The following is a 21467-nucleotide window of genomic DNA, read 5'->3' as shown; positions in this document are numbered from 1 at the left end:
TGCTCTTCACATGGCCCACTGCACCCACTTGCATTTTTTTGCCTGACCTCCACCTGGGGCCCGCCTGCATCACCTCGACTTTTCTGGGTGATCATGACCCGCTGAGACTGTCAGATAAGCTCTAAGGACTTCAGGCCATTGCTTTATAGACTTTCAACGTTCTCGATGCCAACTTGTAACCCCTGTCGCCTATTGGTGACTTGGTGTGTGGGGAAATAGTCTGCGTACATTAGCTGTGTTGTGCCAAAGGCAAATGGAATATTTTACTTTCTCATAAACCTTTCTTATGATGGAATGCTCAGATACCCTGGTGATGACAGGCCCTTTTAGAGGAAGTTAAACATTAACTAGACCTGAAGTATTTTTTTTAATCCTTGGATTTGTCCTGACATTATTATGAGCTCAGCGTTGAAGGACTCAGTAGCCACTACAGCTTGAGACCTGGCACAGAGTCACCTGAGAATTAAAGGCGTATGAATGGCACACACAGCCCATCACCCAGGCTGATCTCTGAGGCACAAATGACCTAGTCTTCATCTGCCTTTTAGGAGAGCGGAGAAGAGACATGGAATACCAAGTAACAGGTCTAGTGTTGCAGATAGCAGGCATCCAAAGATAATAAGTCAATACCTTTTGAAACATTTGTTTGTTTGTTTATTGCCAGTCAAAGCTACTCTTACCACTTGAGCCACAGCACCACTTCTGGCTTTTTCTGTGTAGATGGTACTGAGGAATCGAACCAGGGCTTCATGTGTGCTAGGCAAGCACTCTACCATTAAGCCACATTCCCAGCCCTTAACTTAAACATTTAAATAAAAAGTATTCCTAACCTTACTTCTCAAAGGCAAATCTCCTCAGTGTGTTGGAAATGTCAGTTATTGGAAGCGACCCTACCTGGGAGGATATTGGAAAGGACAGACATTTACCTTTTACATGAACCACCAACTAATGACAGCTTAGCCGTGGGCCAGCAAGTGGTTAACACGGTTCCCAGAACCCAGTGGCACCAGGAGGAGTGAATACTTAGAATTTTTATGAATGAGACAGTGTTTGCCCTGTAAATGTTGGCATTCCAGGCACTTGAACTTGAAGTGCTTTTTCTGCTTTGTTTAGGATAGTAGCCACCTGTGGAGAGCTCCTGCGGCAGTGTGGGGACTTTGAGCAGCAGCTAGCAAACAGGTAGGAGAGGGGCGGCCTCCCTGCCCTCCACCTTACGCCTGGGGTTCTGGATTGGGAGGAGCTTGATCTAGTACACAGCACCCCAAGGGAAATATATGGTCTAGAAGCCACGGGGCCCGGGAACTGTCTGTCCCCAGACATGAGGTGTCATTATTGTCATCATTAAACATTTATTGAGCCACCGAAGAAGGGCAAGGCTCCATCCTACTTGGCAGTGCTCACGTAAATTTGGTTAGGTATGGAGGTCTCAGTCTAAATGAGGAAACAGTACACCATGTTTCCAAATTATACATGGGCTGGGCTCCTATTGATTGCTTGTAAGGCTGTTATTGGGCTCCAAATAAATTTCCCTGGAGAAATAAAGTGTCGCAAGTGGTGAGTCAGGCTCCAGACAGCTGCCTTGCATCCAAAGCAGAACTCTGGGGTGCCAAGGGGTGTGTTTTCCGACAGGGGCTCTCTAGGAGAAATGTGTTGTCCCTTCCCCAGCTGTGCTTAAGTTCCCCGGGAAGACCCATCGACCCATCAAGACAGCTCAGAAAAGGGCTCACAGATTCCCTTAGTTCAACTGATTTCTGTAGTCTAGGAGTTCCATGCACTTTTTTATTTTTTATTTTATTTTTTTGATTAGTGTGGGGCTTGGACAGCTCAAGGCTAGCACTCTACCACTTGAGCCACAGTGCCACTTCTAGCTTTTTCTGCTTATGTGGTACTAAGGAATCGAACCCAGGGCCTCATGCATGCGAGGCAAGCACTCTACCATTGAGCCAGCTTCCCAGCCCCTCCACGCACATTATTTTTCTTCTTCTTTCTCCCCCTCCCCCCCTCTTTTTTTTTTTTCTTTGTTGCCAGTCCTGGAGCTTTAAACTCAGGATCTCGGCCCTGTCCCTGAGCCTCTTTGTGCTCAAGGCTAGTGTGCTACCACTTGAGCCATAGCACCACTTCCAGCTTTTTCTCTGTGGTTTAATGGAGATAAAGAGGCTCATGGATTTTCCTGCCCGGGGTTGGCTTCAAAGTGTAATGCTCAGATTTCAGCCTGCTGAATAGCTAGGATTCTAGGCGTGCCTTTTTTTTTTTTTTTTTTTTTTTAATACTGGGTTTCTCTATGCAGTCCAGCCTGGCCTTTCAATGTAGTCCTGACTCAGCCTCCTGAGTGCTGGATAGCAGGCATGAACTCCATGCCTGGCTCCTACAGACATTTTACTTGAACCTCCCTGTGTTGTAGAGCAGCGTCTTGGTGGCAGGACTGTGGGAGGCAGTGGGACGGGACGGCCTGCCCAAGCAGCTTTTGCTCTCTCCTCACAGCAGTCTTGTCATGACTCTGTCTTCACATGTAGCACTTTTTCGTGGGGCGGGGGGGGTGGGGGAAGGCTCTCATGATATGTGAAGTCCTGTGTCAGGGCAGAGTAGAGGTGGCTGTCATTGCTGCAACTCCTAAGTTGCCCCTCTCAGAAACCAGGCAGAGTGACTAAAACCTACGCAGCGCAGCCCTGCAGTGGGTCATATGTAAACACCAGAAGCTAAGTGAGCCGTCCACCTCCACAGGCACACAGGGCTCTGCTACCAGGAGCTGGCCTAGGGTTGAATCCAGGTTAGCTCAGCGGATGCTTAAGAGGGGATGGAGATTTCTTACATAGTGTGTGTGTGTGTGTGCCTGTACACATGCATGCTGGTCCTGGGGCTTGAAAGGGGGATGGAGATTTCTTACATTGTGCGTGCGTGTGTGTGTGTGTGTGTGTGTGTGTGTGTGTGTGTGTGCGTGTGTGCCTGTGTGCCTGTGCACGTGCATGCTGGTCCTGGGGCTTGCACTCAGGGTTTGGGCATCATCCCTGAGCTTTTTGCTCAAGGCTAGTGCTCTACCATTTGAGCCATGGTCCCACTTGTCATTTTGGGGGGTTAACTAGAGCTAAAAGTCTTACAGACTTACCTGCCTGGGCTGGCTTTGAACCTTGATCCACGGGTCTCAGCCTCCTGAGTAGCCAGGAGCACCTGGCTAATTTCTTACATAATTAAAAGAGATGTATGGTGGGACTGTCTGTCTTTTAAAAAAAAAAGGGGGGGGTGGAGTGGGGAGAAATGCATTATCACATTTTCTTAAATAGTATTTGTCCTTGCAAGAATCAAAATGGGCTGTAGCTCAGCAGTATAGTCCTTACCCAGCATGTGCAAGGCCCTGGGTTCAATCACCAGCGCTGGAGGTAGGGGAGGGGAGAGGAAAAAAGGGACAGCAAAGCAATTCACAAGTATTCAGAGTAAAACTTGAAGCTGAGCATCGATGGCTCACATCCGTAATCCTGCTTACTCAGGAGGCTTAAGATCTGAGGATTGAGGTTTGAAGCCAGCCTGGATAGACAGCAGTTAACCAGCAAAAAGCTGGAAGTAGAGCTGTGATTCAAGTGGTAAGCGCTTTCAATGGAAAAAGCTAAGCAAGAGTAAGAGGCCCTGAGATCATGTTTCCCTGCAGGCACACACGCAGAGAAAAGCAAAGTGAAACCCGAAAATCTCTCACCTTAAAACATCCTCCTCCACAGGCTGCGTCACTTCCGGTCTCTCTCCCAATCCCTGTCACTGAGCTGACAGGAGGGACTAATATGAATCAACTCATTAACCTCCCCTCCCGCCCCGTGCCTGAAGAGGTGGGCACTCTTCCCATTCCATCTTTACGGACATATCATGGGCCATTGAGCCCAGCAACAGCCTCTTAGGTTAAAAGAAACAGCTGTGGGAACACGTTCAGAGCCAGCGCTCAGGCCCTGAGTTCAAGCCCCAGGACCAGAGCTGTGTCTGAGAGGCACTGACTCGCACCTTCGTGTCACCTGAGTCACGGGAGTGTCTGAGTGTCTTTCTCTTAGGCTGGCGTGTATCACACACCGTTCCTCACCAGGCTGCAGTAGGGGAGGATCTGGGAGGGGGGTGAGGGGCTGGGGCTGGGTGCTGCACTGGGTATTCCTGGAGCCAAGCTGAAAGCCCGCTTGGTGTGACAGGGGCAGCCTGGGCGTGGCCAAGGCAGCCTGTGACAGGGGTGATGTTATCCTGGGAGCTCTGCGCCTGGAAAGGGACAGCCACCATCTGCGTTCCCATCTGGGGGCGCACAGAGCGTGTGTGGCAGTTCCCTGTAAAGCTTATCTCCCCCATCGATGGACCTGCAAAACCCAGACTTCTCAGGGACCACTCCTCACATGGCTGCGTGGAGTAGCAGGCCGGGGCAGCCCTCAGCACCACGGACACCTTCAGCCATCAGGCTGGCACGGGCTCCCGGGCTCCTCAGGTCACCCCTGCAGAAGGGGGCGGGCTGAGGATGGGCTGGGCTGGGTGGCAGCCTGTGCCCTGGGCAGGGAGCAGCATGGCTTTTCTAGTCTCTGCTGGAGCCCTGACAGACTGGGCCTCTCATGATGGCTTTTCGTGTGTGTGTGTGTGTGTGTGTGTGTGTGTGTGTGTGTGTGTGTGCGCGCGCGTGCATGCGTGCACGCGTGCGCACACACCCGCGTGCGTGTGCATGTGCATTGACACTGGGGTCTGGACTGGGTACTGTCCTTTAGACTTCTCCATTTAAGGCTGGCACTTTGCCACTTGAGCCACATCTCTACTTCCAGCTTTTTGGTGGTTAATAAAAAATCAGAGTCTCAGATTTTCCAGCCGAGGCTGCTTTTCAGCCTTGAGCCTCACATCTCAGCCTTCTGAGTGGCTGGGATTACAGGTGTGAGCCATTGATGCCTGGCTTTCTCCTCGATTCTTAGCATTCCACTTTTATGGCGGTGCAGAAAAGGTACACACTCAGGGGAAACCATACTAATAAGTTGGAATCATGTCTTTGCCGGGTTAGTGCATTGCCACCCTGCCATGCTGGACAGTTGCCGAGGGCCACACCCCCACCCCGACCTACTTTGTCACCTGCAGACAGTCATTGCGCCCGTGTGCTGCAGGCCTGAGCTGCAGTGCGCAGGAGGCTGGGTGTATCAGATGAGATCTTCAGCCCGTGGGGAGCTTGTTGGGATGTTCCCCATTGTCAGTGTTAGATCATCTGTGATTCACCAGGAAACGGTGGTAAAGTAGATTGCAGCTTCGGGAACCCAGCGTAAGTGCACACGTTGGCATGATCAAGAAGGGGCGGGGTTGGGGGCTGATGGTGCTGGGGCACACACAGACACCACCACTGGTCTCTGAGCTCTTTGGAGACAAGGCCTAAATGCCAGTTGTTCCCCCCCCCCGCCCCCCGCCCCCCCAGCCCGGAGCTCTTCACTGTGATGGCAGTGGATGCCCCCTACTGCCATCCAGATGAGAGGGAAAGATGGTGTCAGTTCTTTCGGGTTTGGGGTTGTACTTCTGCCATTTGAAGCTGGTGGTGCTGCCGAGAACAGGCCAGCGTAGACTGATATTGTGGGGCATGGATGGCAGAGCGGGGCAGGGAGCTGACAGTTCCCTGAGCTGCCCAAGACTGAGGTATAGTCATACTACCCTGCAAAGGAGAGCTGATGCCTGAGGGCCCGCCTTCGGCGTCAGCAGACCCCTGGCACTCCTCAGTGTCACTATCTTGGTGCTGTAGAGTTGGAACCCAAAGCCTCCCACTAGCAAGGCAGGTGGATCACCAGATCACCAGCTGAGCCTTGCTTCCAACCCTTTTCTGCACTAGTTGTTTTTGAGATGGGGTCTCCCTAGTGCATGCCTCACCCACAGTTTGCCTACTCTAGGCTTCCTCCCGTCAGAGCTGGGTGAGAGGCTCATGGAACCATGCCCAGCCTCTTCTGTTGAGATGGAGGCTTGACTGGCCTGCCCAGCTAGCCTAGAACCACAATCCTCCCAATCTCAGCCTCCCAAGTAGCTGGGATTAAAGGTGTGACCATCTGTACTCAGCTTCACAAATAGTTACTGAGTGCCTGCCGTGTGCCAGGCACTTTGCTAGGTACCAGAAATTCAGGTATGCAGATTCCTCTGGCTCATGCATGGCACCACAGGGGGTGCTCGGACTGGAGGGGTGTCAGGACCAGGGGACATGAGGACAGGTGTGACAGAGGAGGAGGCTCCAGGACCAGACCCTGGAGGAGAAGCAGGGCCTCCCTGGCCTGGGGAAGCGGGGAGACTGTAGCAAATGGATCTGTGTGTGAGGAGCACAGCTCTGGGCAATCCTGGGGGGCGGGAGGGTGGGGCGCAGTTGAATGAGTGTCATGAAAACCAGAGTGGTGGGTGGCTGGGCTAGGCACAATCCCGGACGGTCCTGAGACTGTGATGGCATGCTCTTCTAATGATACTGTCCTCATAGTGCCAGGCCGGTTGGCAAGGGAAGGTACAAGAAGCCAGAGTGCTTTCAGTGGCAGGGTACGCATGCTCACGGCGTGGGGTCACAGCCCCCAGCAGTCCCAGAGGAGAGTCTCACATAGATGGCGAGTCAGATGGTGGTCTTTCTCGGAGGAATTGGGGAGTGCCAGCTTCTCTGAGTAGAACTCTGAAGCACCCAAGCCACAAAAGTCAACTTTGTCCTGTTCTTTTGGTTTGTTGTCAGCTGTGGGCTGGAACTCGGGGCCTGACCTTTGTCCCTGAGCTTTTGTGATCAAAGCTAGTGCTCTACCACTTGAACCATCTCTCCATTTCCAGCTTTTTTGTTTTGTTTTGTTTTTTGGGTCCGGTCATGGGGCCTGAACTCTGGGCCTGGGCGCTGTCCCTCAGCTCTTCAGCTCAAGGCTAGCACTCTACCACTTGAGCCACAGCGCCACTTCCAGCTTTTTTCTTTTTGCTTATGTGGTGCTAAGGAATCGAACCCAGGGCCTCATGCATGCAAGGCAAGCGCTCTACCACTGAGCCACCTTCCCAGCCCATGTTTTTTTTTTTTGAACAATTTATTGGAGATAGAGTCTCATGGACTTTGCTGCCCAGGCTGGCTTGGAACTGTGATCCTCAGATCTCAGCTTCCTGAGTAGCTAGGATGGCAAGTGTCAACTACCAGTGCCTGGCACAAAAGTCAACTTGGCAGTGCCAGGGAACACTAATGCTGTGCAGGGCAGTGAGTCGCTGCAGCCACAGTGGTCTGTAGCGGCGCATGCTGGCATTGACAGTTCCACCTGGTGGTGCTTATATAGCAAAAAAGGGTGAACGGAGCAAGCGCCCAGTGATACGCATGGTGGGGATGGCTGGCTGTCATATTGGGAAGATGGTGTCCTCCCGAGGCAGGAGTATTCAGGAGAAAGTAAACCCCCAACCCCCTTCAACGTGGTGCCAGCTGACTTCGCCCTGCTCTCTGGTAAGAGAGGAGCCCTCAGTGCCGCCAGCTCCAGGCATTATGGTCTTGGCTTGGGTTTCAGGATTTTGGCCACTGCTGGGAAGTATCTGTGCGACTCCTACAGCCCTCGGAGCCTGGCTGGCCTTCAGGAGGGCGTCCTCGCAGACAAGAAGAACTCGGCCCGGAACCCATGGCAGGAGTACAATTACCTCCAGAAAGACAGCCCGACCGAGTACGCCAGCTTGATGGAGATGCTCTATAACCTCAAGGTATCAATTTTGCAGGCTTTCTGGCCTGGCCTGTGGCGTGGCCTGCTGCCACTGTCATTTATATTGAGATATGAGGTAGCTAATCAACTGTAACTATACTCAATGAAACCCACTGAGCTGGAGCTGTGGGGTCTTTCTCTCTACTCCCAATCTCCCCCCCCCCTTTTTTTTTTTGGTGGTAGTTTTGAGGCTTGAACTCAGGGCCTGGGTACTACTTCCAAGCTTCTTCTTTTTTTGTTCTCAAGGCTAGCACTCTACCACTTGAGCCACAGCTCCACTTCTGGCTTGTGGGTGGCTAATTGGAGATTAAGAGTCTCATAGACTTTCTTGTCCAGACTGGCTTTGAACTTTGATCCTCAGATCTCAGCCTCCTGAGTAGCTAAGGTTTACAGACCTGAGCCACCAGTACTCAGCTCTCCCACTGGACTTCTGAGACAAGGTCTCTGTGAGGCCTAGGCTGGCCTGGAATTTGCAAATCCTCCCGTCTCAGCCTCCTGAGGGCTGGATTACAGGTGTATCATGTCACACCTTGTGTGGATGATCAAAGGCGGGTTGAAGAATGTGGTTTTAGGCCTGTAGCCTTATGGCCTTGCTGAACTTGACTCCAGAATTTAAAATGTCCATGAAACAAGGGACAGTGCTCTTTACCGATTGGTAAATGGGACTGGATGTGTATAGGCTGCAGGTAGGCTGACCCTGAAAAAGAGGACCCCAAATTGGATGCTGGTGGCTCATGCCTGTCATCCTAGCTACTCAGGAGCTGAGAACTGAGGATGGACTTTCGAAGCCAGCCTAGGCAGGAAAATCTGTAAGACTCTTATCTCCAATTAACCACCAGAAAGCCAGAAGTAGAGCTGTGGTTCAAGAAGTAGAGTGTTAGCCTTGAGCAGAAAAGCTCAGGGACAGTGCTCAGGCCCCAGGACTGCCACAAAACAACAACAGAAAACAACAACAACAACAACTAAGCAGATGGAGATGTTACCGCTTCCTTGGGGGAGGGCTTGTAGGATGCCAGGACTTGCCTTACTGTAATTATTTCTCACAGGGGAACATGAAAGGCTCCTGGTTTGTCTTTGCAGCCCTAGTTGGTCTGCCACACAGCTGCCCTTGGCTTTGAGTCTTGGGCCCACTGGGTGCAAACACTGGAGAACTTCCCATCAAATGGAGAGTCAAGGGGCGCCCCAGGGTTGTAACAGGGCAGGGGTGTCATTCATTTCTGCCCCCTCCTTCCCAGTCTGGTTTAGTCCTCCCTTTATTGGAGATGCAATCTATAATTTGCTGACCAGCCTTGAGTGCAGGGGGTGAACGCTATGGTGTGCCTGGCCCCGTGTGAGGCCCTGGTGTGCCCTCCCAGATCGCCCCCGTCTGCACCCCAGCCCACCAACCGGTTGGATTTGAGCTTGCCAAACACACTACTCGGAGCCGTTCTATAAACTCATTCATCCATGCTTTTGAGATTAAGCTTGGGGCAACTCTGTTTATCTTTATTGCTAATCTGATTTATGTCTGTTGTAATCAGTTCATTTGTGCTGGTGAGTGTAGGGGCACATTTTCCATCCCTGCATTTTCTCGGGCTGTGGGAAGGGACTCCCACAGGTTCTGCATGCTCTGGCTTTCAGCCAAGCAGAGCTGACCTGACCCCCTGGGAACCACTCTTGTCCATGTGTGAGGCTTCTGCTGTCTTCCATCTCCTCGGTCCTCGAGGGTCGATCGCAGGCTGCCTTCATACTCAGGTCAGATGGATCAGAATCACATGGAAAAGTGAGTTGAGAATAATATGCCAGGTACCTGAGGCTCATGCCTGTCATCCTAGCGACTCAGGAGGCTGAGATTTGAGGATTGTGGTTTGAAGCCAGCCTGGGCAGGAAAGTCCATGAGACTCATATCTCCAGTGAACCACCAGAAAACTGGAAGTGGGGCTGTGGCTCAAAGTGATAGAGCGCTCGCCTTGAGTGTAAAAGCTCAGGGGCAGTGACCAGCCCTTATAGAATCTGGCCTGGGTGTAGCTCACAGGTCTGACCCTCAGCCTGCTTCTCCAGGAGTGGGGGGAGAGGGGACAAGCTAGACTCCAGATCTGCTCTCTTCTGGAAAATGCTCACTATTCTGGGCTGACAGCTGATAATCTCAGTTGGATTCGAGGCCTCACAGCCTGCCTCTGTGTTTTCTCGTTGAAGGAGAAAGGCTGCAGCAATCACACCCTGCTGGCCTCATCCCGGGCAGCCCTGACCCGGCTCAACCAGCAAGCCCACCAGCTGGCCTTCGATTCCGTCTTCCTGCGCATCAAACAGCAGCTGCTGCTCGTTTCCAAGATGGACGTGAGTCCCCGGTGTCTGCAGTCCATTTCACTAGGCCTGCGTGGTCTCTGGCCCACTCAGGGAGTCTGGGGCCACAGTCCCTGTCCTGTCAGCTCATCACAGCTGTGGCCACTTGGAAGTGTCTGGGCTGTGAACAATGCTTGAGAAGTCAGGGAGCTCAGTGCAGGGGGAGGCTGTGTCAGGACAGCCCTGAGTCCTCAGAAAGAGAAGCGTTGAGGCAGAACCAGCTTTGGAATATTACTCAGGAGAGTGCCTGTCCGACTCCATCCTGTGGGTTTGAGTGGGTTGTGTGTGTGTGTGTGCATGCGCACGTGCATGCACGTGACAGTCCTAGGGCTAGAACTCAGGGTTTGGGCACTGTCTCTGAGCTTTTGTGCTCAAGGTTAGCATCCTTGAGTCACAGCTCTACTTCTAGCTTTTTGCTGGTTAATTGGAGATGAGGCTCATGGACTTTCTTGCCCAAGCTTGCTTCGAACCTCAATTCTCAAACCTTAGCCTCCTGAGTAGCTAGGATTACAGGCGTGAGCTTCTAGCCACCCCTCCCTGCCCCCCCCCACATGGTTCTTGGTTTTTGTTTATTGTAAAATGTGTACAATATAAACACATTTGAATGTAGCTAGGAAGCAAAGAGAAACGAAATGAAACCCAAGAGTTGTTAAACTAGAAATCATGTTTCCTCATCGCGGAAGCTATTATTTCCCTGAAACTCTCTGCAAGGTTGAGAAAGTTCGTTCCTGAGAACTCCAGAGTTTACTAATTACTTACTAATTAGCTTACTAAGACGGGGCATGACTCTTCCTAACGCTGCTCCTCTCTCTCCCCTGCCTGCAGATTCGAAACTTCAGGCAAGGGGCTGGGAAGGTGGCTTAGTGGTAGAGTGCTTGCCTTGCATGCCTGAGGCCCTGGGTTCGACCACATAAGCAGAAAAAGCCGGAAGTGGTGCTGTGGCTCAAGTGGTAGACCGCTAGCCTTGAGCTGAAGAGCTGAGGGACAGCGCCCAGGCCCAGAGTTCAAGCTCCACGACCAAAACAAAACAAAACAAAAAACCTTCAGGCACTGGCCTCCTGATCAGGGAGTTGTTTTCTCCCAGGATTTGGTCTCTGTTCTACCCGGAACTGGTCCAGTGCTCCTGCCTGTCCTTCGGCCTCCGCTGGGACTCAGCTGTGGTCCTGGGGTCGCATCTTCTCACGGCGGCCTCTGCACCGGGCCAGGCTGTGTGGCTTTGGAGATTAGACGTTGGCTAGAGCCAGCCCCTAGCACACAATCCCAAGGCAAACACTGGGCCTAAAGAATTTGGAAATTAAGCCCTGGTCATTAGATGTTTGTTTTTAGTGTTTGCTGGTAAATCCCATTGCTCTTTTGAATTCTAAGACTATAAGCTAACACTGTATTTGATTTCAGAATAGATCACTGGTACTCACAGTGCCTGATGACAGATGACTAGAAAAAGCCCCTGTGAAGGACATGTTTAAATAAATCGTGGACAATGGCGGAATAATCGCATGGCTTCCCTATTGTCCTCTTCAAGCGCACCTCTCCTGCCCGCTGCTCAGGGCTTGCCCCATCCTCAGCTTCCTTCCGCCTCTCTTCCTTCCCTGTCTCTCCTGTGCCCGGCCTCATCCTCACCTGCTCTTCCCGCGCTCTCAGAACCTTTCCCAGCCTTACCTGCAGTGCCTGACCCCAGTGGACAGGTGTGTCGCTGGTCTTTGCTGCCCACCTCAGTCCTCCCCGCTCTGCCCTGTCCCCAAGTCCTGCCATGCCTCTCTTGGCCAGCCCCACCCCCCCAGTTTTCTCGTTCCTCCTGGTCTGTGGGTTTCCACCTGTTTCCATGGCCACTGCCCCCATCACGGCCTCTTCCCTGAGCTCCACTCTGCGCTCCCCTGGCTTCCCCTGTGTTCCCAGAGCTGTGCCTTCTTCACAAAGCAATTCCCCCCCCCCCCCGCCCCTTCTTTTTGTATGTACTGGTACTGGGCCTTGAACTCACAGCCTGGGCACGGTCCCGAGAGTGTTCGTGATCATGGCCGGTGCTCTACCACTTGCGCCATAGCTCCATTTCTGGCTGTCTCACAGACTTTCCTGCCAGGCTGGCTTCAAATCGTAATCCTCAGATCTCAGCCTCCTAAGTAGCGCACATGCACGCACTTGTACAGGAAGAGGAGAGGAGGGGACGCAGGCTGGGAGGGTTGGAATATCTGGGGATCCTTGTTTCTCAGGTAGCTTATGAGACTCAGACCCAAGCCTTCAGTTTCTCTGTCCTGTCAGCGAAGCCTAGCACGTGGCACTGCATCACGAGCACCAGGTCATCCTGAGGGGTCGCATGCCTTCACGTGGGATTGGAGGCGGTAGCTGGGGAAAACGAGGGGGTTTGGAATGGAGGAGGATTCTCCGGCGAGATCAAGTTGTCCAGCAAGTGGGTGGGGGTGGGGGTGGGGAGGGAAAGGCCTCATCTCTAGCAGAGGAAATGTCACCTAGAGCGTGGGGGATGCTGCCGAGGCTTCAGCTGGGCCAGGGGCCCCAGGGCGGAAGTGCTTCCATTCCCGGAATGCTACTTAAAGGATCAGGCAGCCAGCTGGGGCATCAGGTGGCGGCTGAAGGCAGCCCCCGTGTGACCTCATGAGTCACTCCTGGAGCCCGGCCAGCCAGGGCCTTGTTGTCCGGGTTGGCCTTTGGGGCCCAGGCCGGCGCAGGCGGGCCAACAGAAGCACGTGTGTCCTGAGGGTTTTCCGGGAAGTTTCTGCAGTGACTTCAGACTCACAGCCAATGGCCGGAGCCACGTGCTGGCGCCGAGGCCCGCCTGTGGCACGCTCACGTGCCTCATTCTCTCCTTGCTCTCTGAACAATTTGAGAGATGAATCTAGAAGGCAGGGGAAGTGCAAACAGTAGTTTTGGTGGATGGTAGAGGCTTGTCCTGGGCCCTACCAAGACGAGGGGCTGCCTGTGAGGAGGCGTGGGGTCCTCCCCGCACAGTGCTGCTGGGCTCCCCGCATCTGGCAGCTTTTCTGCCTGGTGACGTAGGTGTAGATCTGACTCCCATTTGATCTTCTTGGCAAGGTGATCAAAACAGATGCGTGCCCCTCTGGTGGTCGGGCCGAGATGATAGAGAGAATGAATGATTGCCTGGGCACTAGTGGCGCACGCCTCTAATCCTAACTACTCAGGGAGGCCGAAATCTGAGGATTGTGGTTCAAAGCCAGCTTAGGCAAGAAAGTCTGAGAATAAATGATGACTCTAGCTACGACAGGCAACCAGGCTTTGGAGAATGGATAACCCTTCTGGGTGGGAGCGACAGCCGTCCCAGCGGGCAGCGTGGACCACGGGCAGTCCTGTAAGGAAGGCTGTCTGTGAGCTTCCATGCGCCATCTTGGTGTCCTGCCCCGTTGTGTGGTTGACTGCTTCCTCTCCCTCTCTCCCTAGAGCTGGAACACAGCTGGCATTGGAGAAACGCTGACGGATGAGCTGCCGGCCTTCAGCCTCACCCCGCTGGAGTACATCAGCAATGTAAGCGCCCGCGGGCTCCCCGCGTCTCTCCACGTGGGCGCCTTGCGCCGCCCTCCGTATCGCCTTGTCACTTGGTCGCCTCTAAGTGAACTTATTTTTCATCACTGACAAAGCCCAGGATTTCAGCAAGCTTGCGTGATGACGTCATTTCCTCTAGCTAGGACCTACTTGGTAAAGTTTCAAGAACATCGATCACATGAGCCACAATTGCACTTCAGGCTATTTGCTGTTTAATTGGCTATAAGAGTCCCATAGAGTTTGGACTTTCCCAGGCTGGCTCTGAACCGCAATCCTCCCACCTCAGCCACCTGAATAGCTAGCATTACAGGCGTGAGCCACTTTGTGCGCGGCCTACATAACTATTTTCAGTTACTGCCCTCTCCTGTTTAGATCATCTTTTTTTTTTTTTTTTGGTCGGTCATGGGGCTTGAACTCTGGGCCTGGGTGCTGTCCCTCAGCTCTTCAGCTCAAAGCGAGCGCTCTACCACTTAAGCCACAGTGCCACTTCCGGTTTTCTAGTGGTTTTATTGGAGATAAGAGTCTCACGGACTTTCCTGCCCAGGCTGGCTTTGAACTGTGATCCTCGAATCTCAGCCTCCTGAGTAGCTAGTATTACAGGTGTGAGCCACTGGTGCCCGGCTTTGTTTAGATCATCTTTTTTTTTTTTTATTGTGAACATACTGTACAGAGGGTTTACAATTCCATGGGCAAGATAATGAGTACATTTCTTATCAAGCATTGTAGCCTCCTCCTTTGTTTCCTCTTCCCATCCCTTCCCGTCCTCCCCCCTGCCCCCCCTACCCAATCTTCCTCCCTCCCCATCCAATTGTTTAGATCATCTTGAAAGGAGAGGACTGTGTCAAAATCCAGGGGCTAGGATTTGAATCCTCATTGGGCCAGATACTTGCTGGCATTGCATCATGGTGTTTCGCCCACACGCACCTGTAAGTCATGTTAGCACAGTGCTTCAAGTCTCATAAAGCGCTCTGGTCCTGCTGCCTCGTTTGAGGTACATCATGCTTGGTGTAGTGCAGTCACTGGATCCACAGATACAGTGGATCCATGGATCTGACATGAGGTATAAGGCCCCGGGGGATTTCACGCTGTCCTCATAACCAGCACCACATGCTGGTGCTCACCCGTGTCTAGGTGTCACCTTTGGCATGGATGAACCGCCTCGCTCACCTCTCTGAGGCACTGGCATTGGGCTGAAAGTCTTCCTTTGCTTTCAGATTGGGCAGTATATCATGTCCCTGCCCCTGAATCTCGAGCCCTTCGTCACCCAAGAGGACTCTGCCTTGGAGCTGGCCTTGCACGCTGGGAAACTCCCATTTCCTCCTGAGCAAGGTGAGCCTGCCTCGTGTCACTGGGTGTAGATGGCAGCAGTCACTGGCCCTCAGCTGGGCGGCAGTGGCAGAAGCTCCCAGGGCTCCAGACGAGGCGATTGCTGGTGGCGGCGGCCGTGAGCTCTTGGGGGCGAGATTTCTGCTCAACACTCCCGTCTAATCCCTGACCTGGGGTCTCCCGGCCCTGAGCAGTGGTTGTGGGAGTTAGGCAGCATGGTGCTTCGTGTCTTGGTCCGCCGCCTCTGCCTGGAGCTTGCTTCTCACTCCGCAGGGCTCCCGAATGAATCTACACAACAAGGCAGAGCCGCCACGCTACCCTCTTCCTTTTCTTGCGCAGGGGCCACGTACTTGCTGATCTCAAAGCATCTTAGTACCCAGTGTCAGGCATTGTGGGCCTCCCCTGTAAGGCTGAGCAGAGAAAGAATGGCTTGGAACTTGAGAGACACAGCAGCTCGCTGGGGATATAGCGCAGTGGCAGGGTGCTTGCCCGCCATGCACTAAGGCCTGGGCTTCATCTCCGTTGAACACCCCGAAAGATGAAAATGCTGGTGGCTCACACCTGTCATCCCAGCTGCTCAGGAGGCTGAGATCTGAGGATTGTAGTTCAAAGCCAGCCCAGGCAGGAGGGTCTGTGAGACTTTTTTTTTTTTTTTTTTTGGTCATGGGGCTTGAACTCTGGGCTTGGGCGCTGTCCCTGCGCTCTTTAGCTCAAGGTGAGCGCTCTGCCACTTGAGCCACAGCGCCACTTCCGGTTTTCTAGTGGTTTATTGGAGATAAGAGTCTCACAGAGTTTCCTGCCCGGGCTGGCTTCGAACTGTAATCCTCAGATCTTAGCCTCCTGAGTAGCTAGGATTACAGGCGTGAGCCACCAGTGCCCACCTAAAATTACTTTTTCTTCTTTTTTTTTTTTTCTTATTGTCGTGGCTTGAACTCTGGGTCTGGGAGTTGTCCCTCAGCTCTTCAGCTCAAGGTGAGCGCTCTTCCACTTGAGCCACAGCGCCACTTCCTCTGTGAGACTTTTTTTTTGTCGGTAGTGGGGCCTGAACTCTGGGCCTGGGCACTGTCCCTCAGCTCTTCAGCTCAAGGCTAGCACCCTACCACTTGAGCCACAGTGCCACTTATGGCTTTTTTTCTGCTTATGTGGTGCTGAGGCATCTACCACTGAGCCAGCTTCCCAGCCCCCTCTGTGAGACTTTTATCTCCAGTAAATGACCAAAAAGCCAGAAGTGAAGCTGTGGCTTAAGTGGTAGGGTGCCTTGAGTGAAAAGCTTAGGGACAGCACCCAAGCCTTGAGTCAAGCCCCAGTACTGACACCAAAAAAAAAAAAAAGTAGATGCAAATTCAAGTCAAAAGACAGTAATTGGGACCCGTGATTCATTTATGTTGATAAAATGAGCCCAAAGAGAGCCCTTCAGTGTACTTCTGGTTTTCTGATGGCTCATTGGAGATAAGAATCTCTCAGGGATGTATATGTGAATATATTGAAAATAATGTGTTTCCCCCCCCAGCCCCGCCCCAGTTTTTTTGTTTTGTTTTGTTTTGCTTTTAGCCTCCATGTGCTAGGATCACAGGAAAACTTTGTAAGGACGGTTTAAGTTCTCCTGCAAGGTTTAATTTGTTTTCATGTAAATATTCCGAAGCAGGCTGCCTTGTAGTTTTGGCCAGCCTCGTGCTATGTTGATAAGATTGATTTACTGCTTAAAATCACTTTACTTTATCCAATTTTTACTGAACTTTTTATGTAAAAAATAAAATCAATAAAAAAAAAAAAAAAGGAACCTCTCAGGGCTGGGAAGGTGGCCCAGTGGTAGAGCGCTTGCCTTGCATGCCTGAGGCCCTGGGTTCGATTTCTCAGCACCACATAAACAGAAAAAGCCAGAAGTGGCGCTTTGGCTCAAGTGGTAGACTGCTAGCCTTGAGCTGAAGAGCTGAGGGACAGCACCCAGGCCCAGAGTTCAGGCCCCACAACCAACCAAAAAAAAAAAAAAAAAAGTCTCTCAGATGTTCCTGCACAGGCTGGCTTTGAACTGAGACCCTCAGATCTCAGCCTCCTGATGAGCTGGAATGACAGGCACGAGCCACTGGCACTCAGCTTACTCATACATTTTCAAGGGCTAGAATGTACAATTTATGATGTGAAGACCTAAGCTTGCTAGAGCTGGGCTATGGGTGCTACGCACGTAATCATGGTGGTGGGCAGAGAAGCCCTTTTGAAATGAAGGAAACTATCAAGCAAGTCTGTGACGTGTGAAGTAACGCTGCGCCGCCTCTCCTCGGTGCCCCCGCCCCAGATCCTCGCTGTCCTGTTGCCTGTGTCTTTCCCTCCACGCTCTTCAGCTCCATGGTGGGTTCGTGCCCAGCACTCCTGTGGGTCAGGTCGCCCGAGTGGGTTCTGAGGTCTCGAGTGGCTTTCCGTCCCTTCTAGGAGACGAGCTGCCTGAGCTGGACAACATGGCCGACAACTGGCTGGGCTCCATCGCCAGAGCCACGATGCAGACCTACTGCGACGTGGTCCTCCAGATCCCAGAGCTGACCCCACACGCCACCAAGCAGCTGGCCACTGACATCGGTGGGTGCCCGGGGCTGGGCGGTGCGGGGCCTGCTTTGCACCTGCAACCCCACCCCTTCCAACACTCTGGCCTCCAGGAACTTACCCCAAGTCTCCTGTTAAGTTCAGCCCCCAAACTTGGCCATGTTTCTGATTTTTTAAAATGCAAAGGCTGGGCATGCCTGTAATCTGAGCAACTCAGAAGGCTGAGATCGGAGTATTGCAGTTCAAAGCCAGCTCGGGCAGGAAAGGCTGTGAGACTCTTATCTCCAATAAACCACCAGAAAACTGAAAGTGGCGCTGTGGTTCAAGTGGTAGAGCGCTAGCCTTGAGCTGAAGAGCTGAGGAACAGTGCCCAGGCCCAGAGTTCAAGCCCCATGACCAAAAAAAAGCAGATTCTGAGCCCCATGCTTGTGGCTCACACCTGTAATCCTAGCTACTCAGGAGGCTGAGATCTGAGGATCAGGGTTCAGGTTCAGACTTTCCAACCAGGAAAGTCTGTGAGTTTTTTGGGTTTTTTTTAGAGGAAAAAGCTAAAGGCCAGGCCAGGTCCTGAGTTCAAGCCCCAGTTATCAGTACAAAAACAACAAAACGCAGATTCCTCAGCCCCACCCAGAGAGTGACTTGAAGAAGTCTGCTGTGGTTTAACCGTGGGGCACGGGGTGCCGGTAGGCTGACCCCTCACCTCGTGCGGGGCGGTAAGGCAGGTCGTCCTCCAGAGGCCCCATAGCCAGCGTTGCTTTGCAGTCCCCACCAGAAGGCCGTCCCGCGCCCAGGTCAGGGCTGCTGGCAGGCTCTCCCCAGTCTCCTGGCGTCTTTGCTTTGACTCGCCTCTTCTCCAGCGCAAGGCAGCTTTGGGGTGGCCAGCTGATCAGCTCCCTAGGACCCAGTCTGGGCTTGGCCTGGGGGCCTGGGGGCTGCAGCCCTTCCCTGGGAGCAGCAAGTTTGGAGGTAGATTAGGAAGTCTGGGGTGGAGGGGGAGATGCAGGGTTCCCAAGATTTCAGTTGTTCTCATGCTCTGCCTCTCAGCACGGGTTGAGCACCTGCTGTGTGTCAGTGTTCCTTCTGGGAGAACTAGATGCTGCCTTTTTTTTTTTTTTTTTTTTTGTCAGTCATGGGGCTTGAACTCAAGGCCTGGGTGCTGTCCCTGAGCTTTTTCACTCAAAGCTAGCACTCTGCCACTCAGAGCCACAGCTCCACTTGCAGTTTTTGAGTGGCTCATTGGAGATAAGAGTCTCGGGATTTTTCTGCCCGGGCTGGCTTTGAACCGTGATCCCCAGATCTCAGCCTCCTGAGTAGCTAGGCGTGAGCCACTTGATGCTTCCTTTTGTGATTGAGCTCCACTGTGAGGGGCAGGGCCTGGGCTGAGGAGGCAAGGCTGATGGGAAACTTGAGCAGGAGTGACAGTAGACAAGGGCCAGGGCCAGGGCAGCGTGGGCCTCCTTGAAGATGCTGCAGCAAAGCAGCATCAGCAACACAACCACTGGTGATCTGCAGGGCAGCCACCGCCTGGGGGTCCAGCCTGACCTGGACCTTGTAAGGGAGACCCCAAGGGAAGACCCAGGCCCAGTGAAAGATGGTAGACAGGCCCACGCAGCCGTGAGAGTAAGGCGGGGGCAAGAGCATTGCGGGGCTCTGCGTCAGCCCACCCAGGGAGGAGGAAGGAGAGGACTCCTGAGCTTTGATCACCCTTGGCCTGCCAGGGCCATTGTGCCCTTCCTCCCATGCAATGACTCGGGTCCCTCCCTCCGCCTGGTACCACCAGTGCCTTGCCAGATGGAGGAAGGGGCGTCCCTGGCTGCTGTTTCCCCCTCCCAGCCCCCCACCCGTGCCTCTCCAGGTAGTTGTGTTTTGGGACAACAGAGCCTGGAGTCCTGGTTTGCGCATGCTCACAATCTGATTGGGGGGGGGGAGGGGGATGTAGAGGGTTGACCCAGAAATCTGCACCGATCAGACTGAGCCCCGAGGAACCCTCTGAGAGGAAGGCAGCCTCCACCTTCCACGGTCCTTGCAACAAGCGGCCATGTCCCCTGCGCCTTTGGTGTGTGTGGGGAATATCGGGGTGCCGGCACAGGTGTAGGTGGGGGGCAGGGGGTGGCCATGTGGCCTAGTCCTCTGTTAGGATCACTGCACTCAGGCGAGGCCAGTAGGTGCAGGCCAGGTGTCCGGCATTTGGGGATTCGCGGGCTTCTCCCCCGCTCCTAGTGGGGAGACCTTCCGTCCTGCATGCTGCTGACCCCCTGCCCTCCCCACAGACTATCTGATCAACGTGATGGACGCCCTGGGCCTGCAGCCCTCCCGTACCCTGCAGAACATCGGGACCCTCCTGAAGGCCAAGCCCGAGGACTACAGGCAGGCCAGCAAAGGTCTGCCGCGCCGCCTGGCCACCACGGTGGCTGCCATGAGGGGTGTGAATTTCTGACCCCCTGGAGAAGAGGTCAGGGCCGATGTCTGCAGCCACAGCCAATCAGACGGACCGGGGCCGACAGTGCCGGCGGTGGGTAGGGCTTGCTCTGAAGTGACTTGGTTCTTTTGTATAATGAAGGAAAGGTGGTAAGCTGGGCATGGCAAGACACCCGATTGCAGGAGTGGGATTAGCCAGCGCCTCTGGCGCGGGGCAGGAGTCCAGGCAGCCGGCTACACAGTGAGACCCTGTCTCAGACAAAACAAAGTTTATAAATGAGAAGGGTATTATTTATTAGAACTTTTCAGTTGATTTTTTAAAATAAATGATCTTAAACACGAATTAAACACTGAGCTGAAAGCGGCTGCTTCCTTCCTCAGTCTCACAGTGAGTGCTCGTCTCCTGCACACCTCGGCCATGCGGAGGCCCTGGGGGAGGGCAGGGGGAGGGCAGGGGGAGGGCAGGGGGAGGGCAGGGGGGCTGGCAGAGGTGGGTTGGGGGAAGTGCGAGTGCAGAGGGGAGCGGGCAGCCTGGACCCGCAGCTCAGCGTTGCGGCAGAGCGCGTCCACCCAGGCCCAGCGCAGCACTGGCCGAGGCCGGTCCCCGGGCTGCCGGGGTGCCGGGTAGAGCAGCAATAGGAGGACACAGGAAGCCAGGCCAGGTGGGGTACTGGGGGTCAAACCCAGGACGTTGCACTGGCTAGGCAAGCGCTTTGCCACTGAGCTACATCCCAGCCCATCAGTTTTTCCTTTTTAAAATGTGCACAGGGGAGCCAGGAGCCGGTGGCTCACACCTGTCATCCTAGCTACCCAGGAGGCTGAGATGAAAGGATCCAAGTTCAAAGCCAGCCTGGGCGGGAAAGTCTGCGACTCTTTATCTCCAATTAGCCACTAAAGAGCCAGAAGTGGAGCTTGACTTGAGTTTGCAGAAGTCTCCAAACAAGCCCAGCCTGTGCTCCACAGCCTCTAGCCACCCTACCCTTCCTCCATGGGGACCCCCAGACCCACATGGGAGGCCAGACCCTGGCGCTCAGCTGGTCCTGTAGGGCAGGATCTGAACTCAGGGCCCCTTCAAACCCAGGGCCTGGGAGGTGGGCAGAGCCTGTTATCTGGGAGGGGAGCCATACTTAGCAATGAAGTGCTTGAACTTGAATTTCAGAAAAAAGTGACTGAGTTACTGGTATATGTCTCAAATATTGTGGGAATATACTTCCACTAAGAAATTGACTTGTCTTTCTGATCTCAAATTTAAATGAGCAGCTTCAACTATGGCTAGTGATCCTAGGCATGTGATCCATGGCTTCAGGTCCAACCAGTCAAAGCAGCCTGTCCAGCTGGGCCCACTGATTGGTTCAGATGATTGGTTCGGAAACAGTCACGTGACCTGGTCAGGGACCAAGACCAAAGAGAGGCGGCCTGGGAAGCAGAGAGAGACTGGATGGTTTGAATAAGATCAGTTTGCTTCGCTGAAGGCATTAATGTCTCTCTTTGCCCTTAGGAAAGCAGGATGGTTTATTTGTTTATTTTTTGGGTCCGGTCGTGGGGCCTGAACTCTGGGCCTGGGCGCTGTCCCTCAGCTCTTCAGCTCAAGGCTAGCGCTCTACCACTTGAGCCACAGCGCCACTTCTGGCTTTTTTCTTTTTGCTTATGTGGTGCTGAGGAATCGAACCCAGGGCCTCATGCATGCAAGGCAAGCGCTCT

At 53.4% G+C, this 21467-nt stretch overlaps 1 protein-coding gene across 1 annotated transcript in view; it reads left to right on the top strand.

The window, feature by feature from the left end:
- The window catches only part of Cog7 (component of oligomeric golgi complex 7), a 51130-nt gene extending 31000 nt beyond the window's left edge, over window positions 1-20130 (top strand). Inside the window, exons 11-17 of the mRNA XM_042689827.1 lie at window positions 1114-1179; window positions 7470-7656; window positions 9831-9971; window positions 13386-13469; window positions 14702-14816; window positions 17241-17384; window positions 19619-20130. Of these exons, the coding sequence (XP_042545761.1) occupies window positions 1114-1179; window positions 7470-7656; window positions 9831-9971; window positions 13386-13469; window positions 14702-14816; window positions 17241-17384; window positions 19619-19785 (904 nt within the window). The 3' untranslated portion in view covers window positions 19786-20130. The remainder of the gene's footprint in view (window positions 1-1113; window positions 1180-7469; window positions 7657-9830; window positions 9972-13385; window positions 13470-14701; window positions 14817-17240; window positions 17385-19618) is intronic.
- Window positions 20131-21467: the final 1337 nt, after the last annotated feature.

This window comes from Dipodomys spectabilis, unplaced genomic scaffold, assembly GCF_019054845.1.
Source record: "Dipodomys spectabilis isolate Male_0828 unplaced genomic scaffold, ASM1905484v1 ptg000127l, whole genome shotgun sequence".
Classification (NCBI taxonomy): Eukaryota; Metazoa; Chordata; class Mammalia; order Rodentia; family Heteromyidae; genus Dipodomys; species Dipodomys spectabilis.
This window is presented reverse-complemented; position numbering and strand designations above follow the sequence as displayed.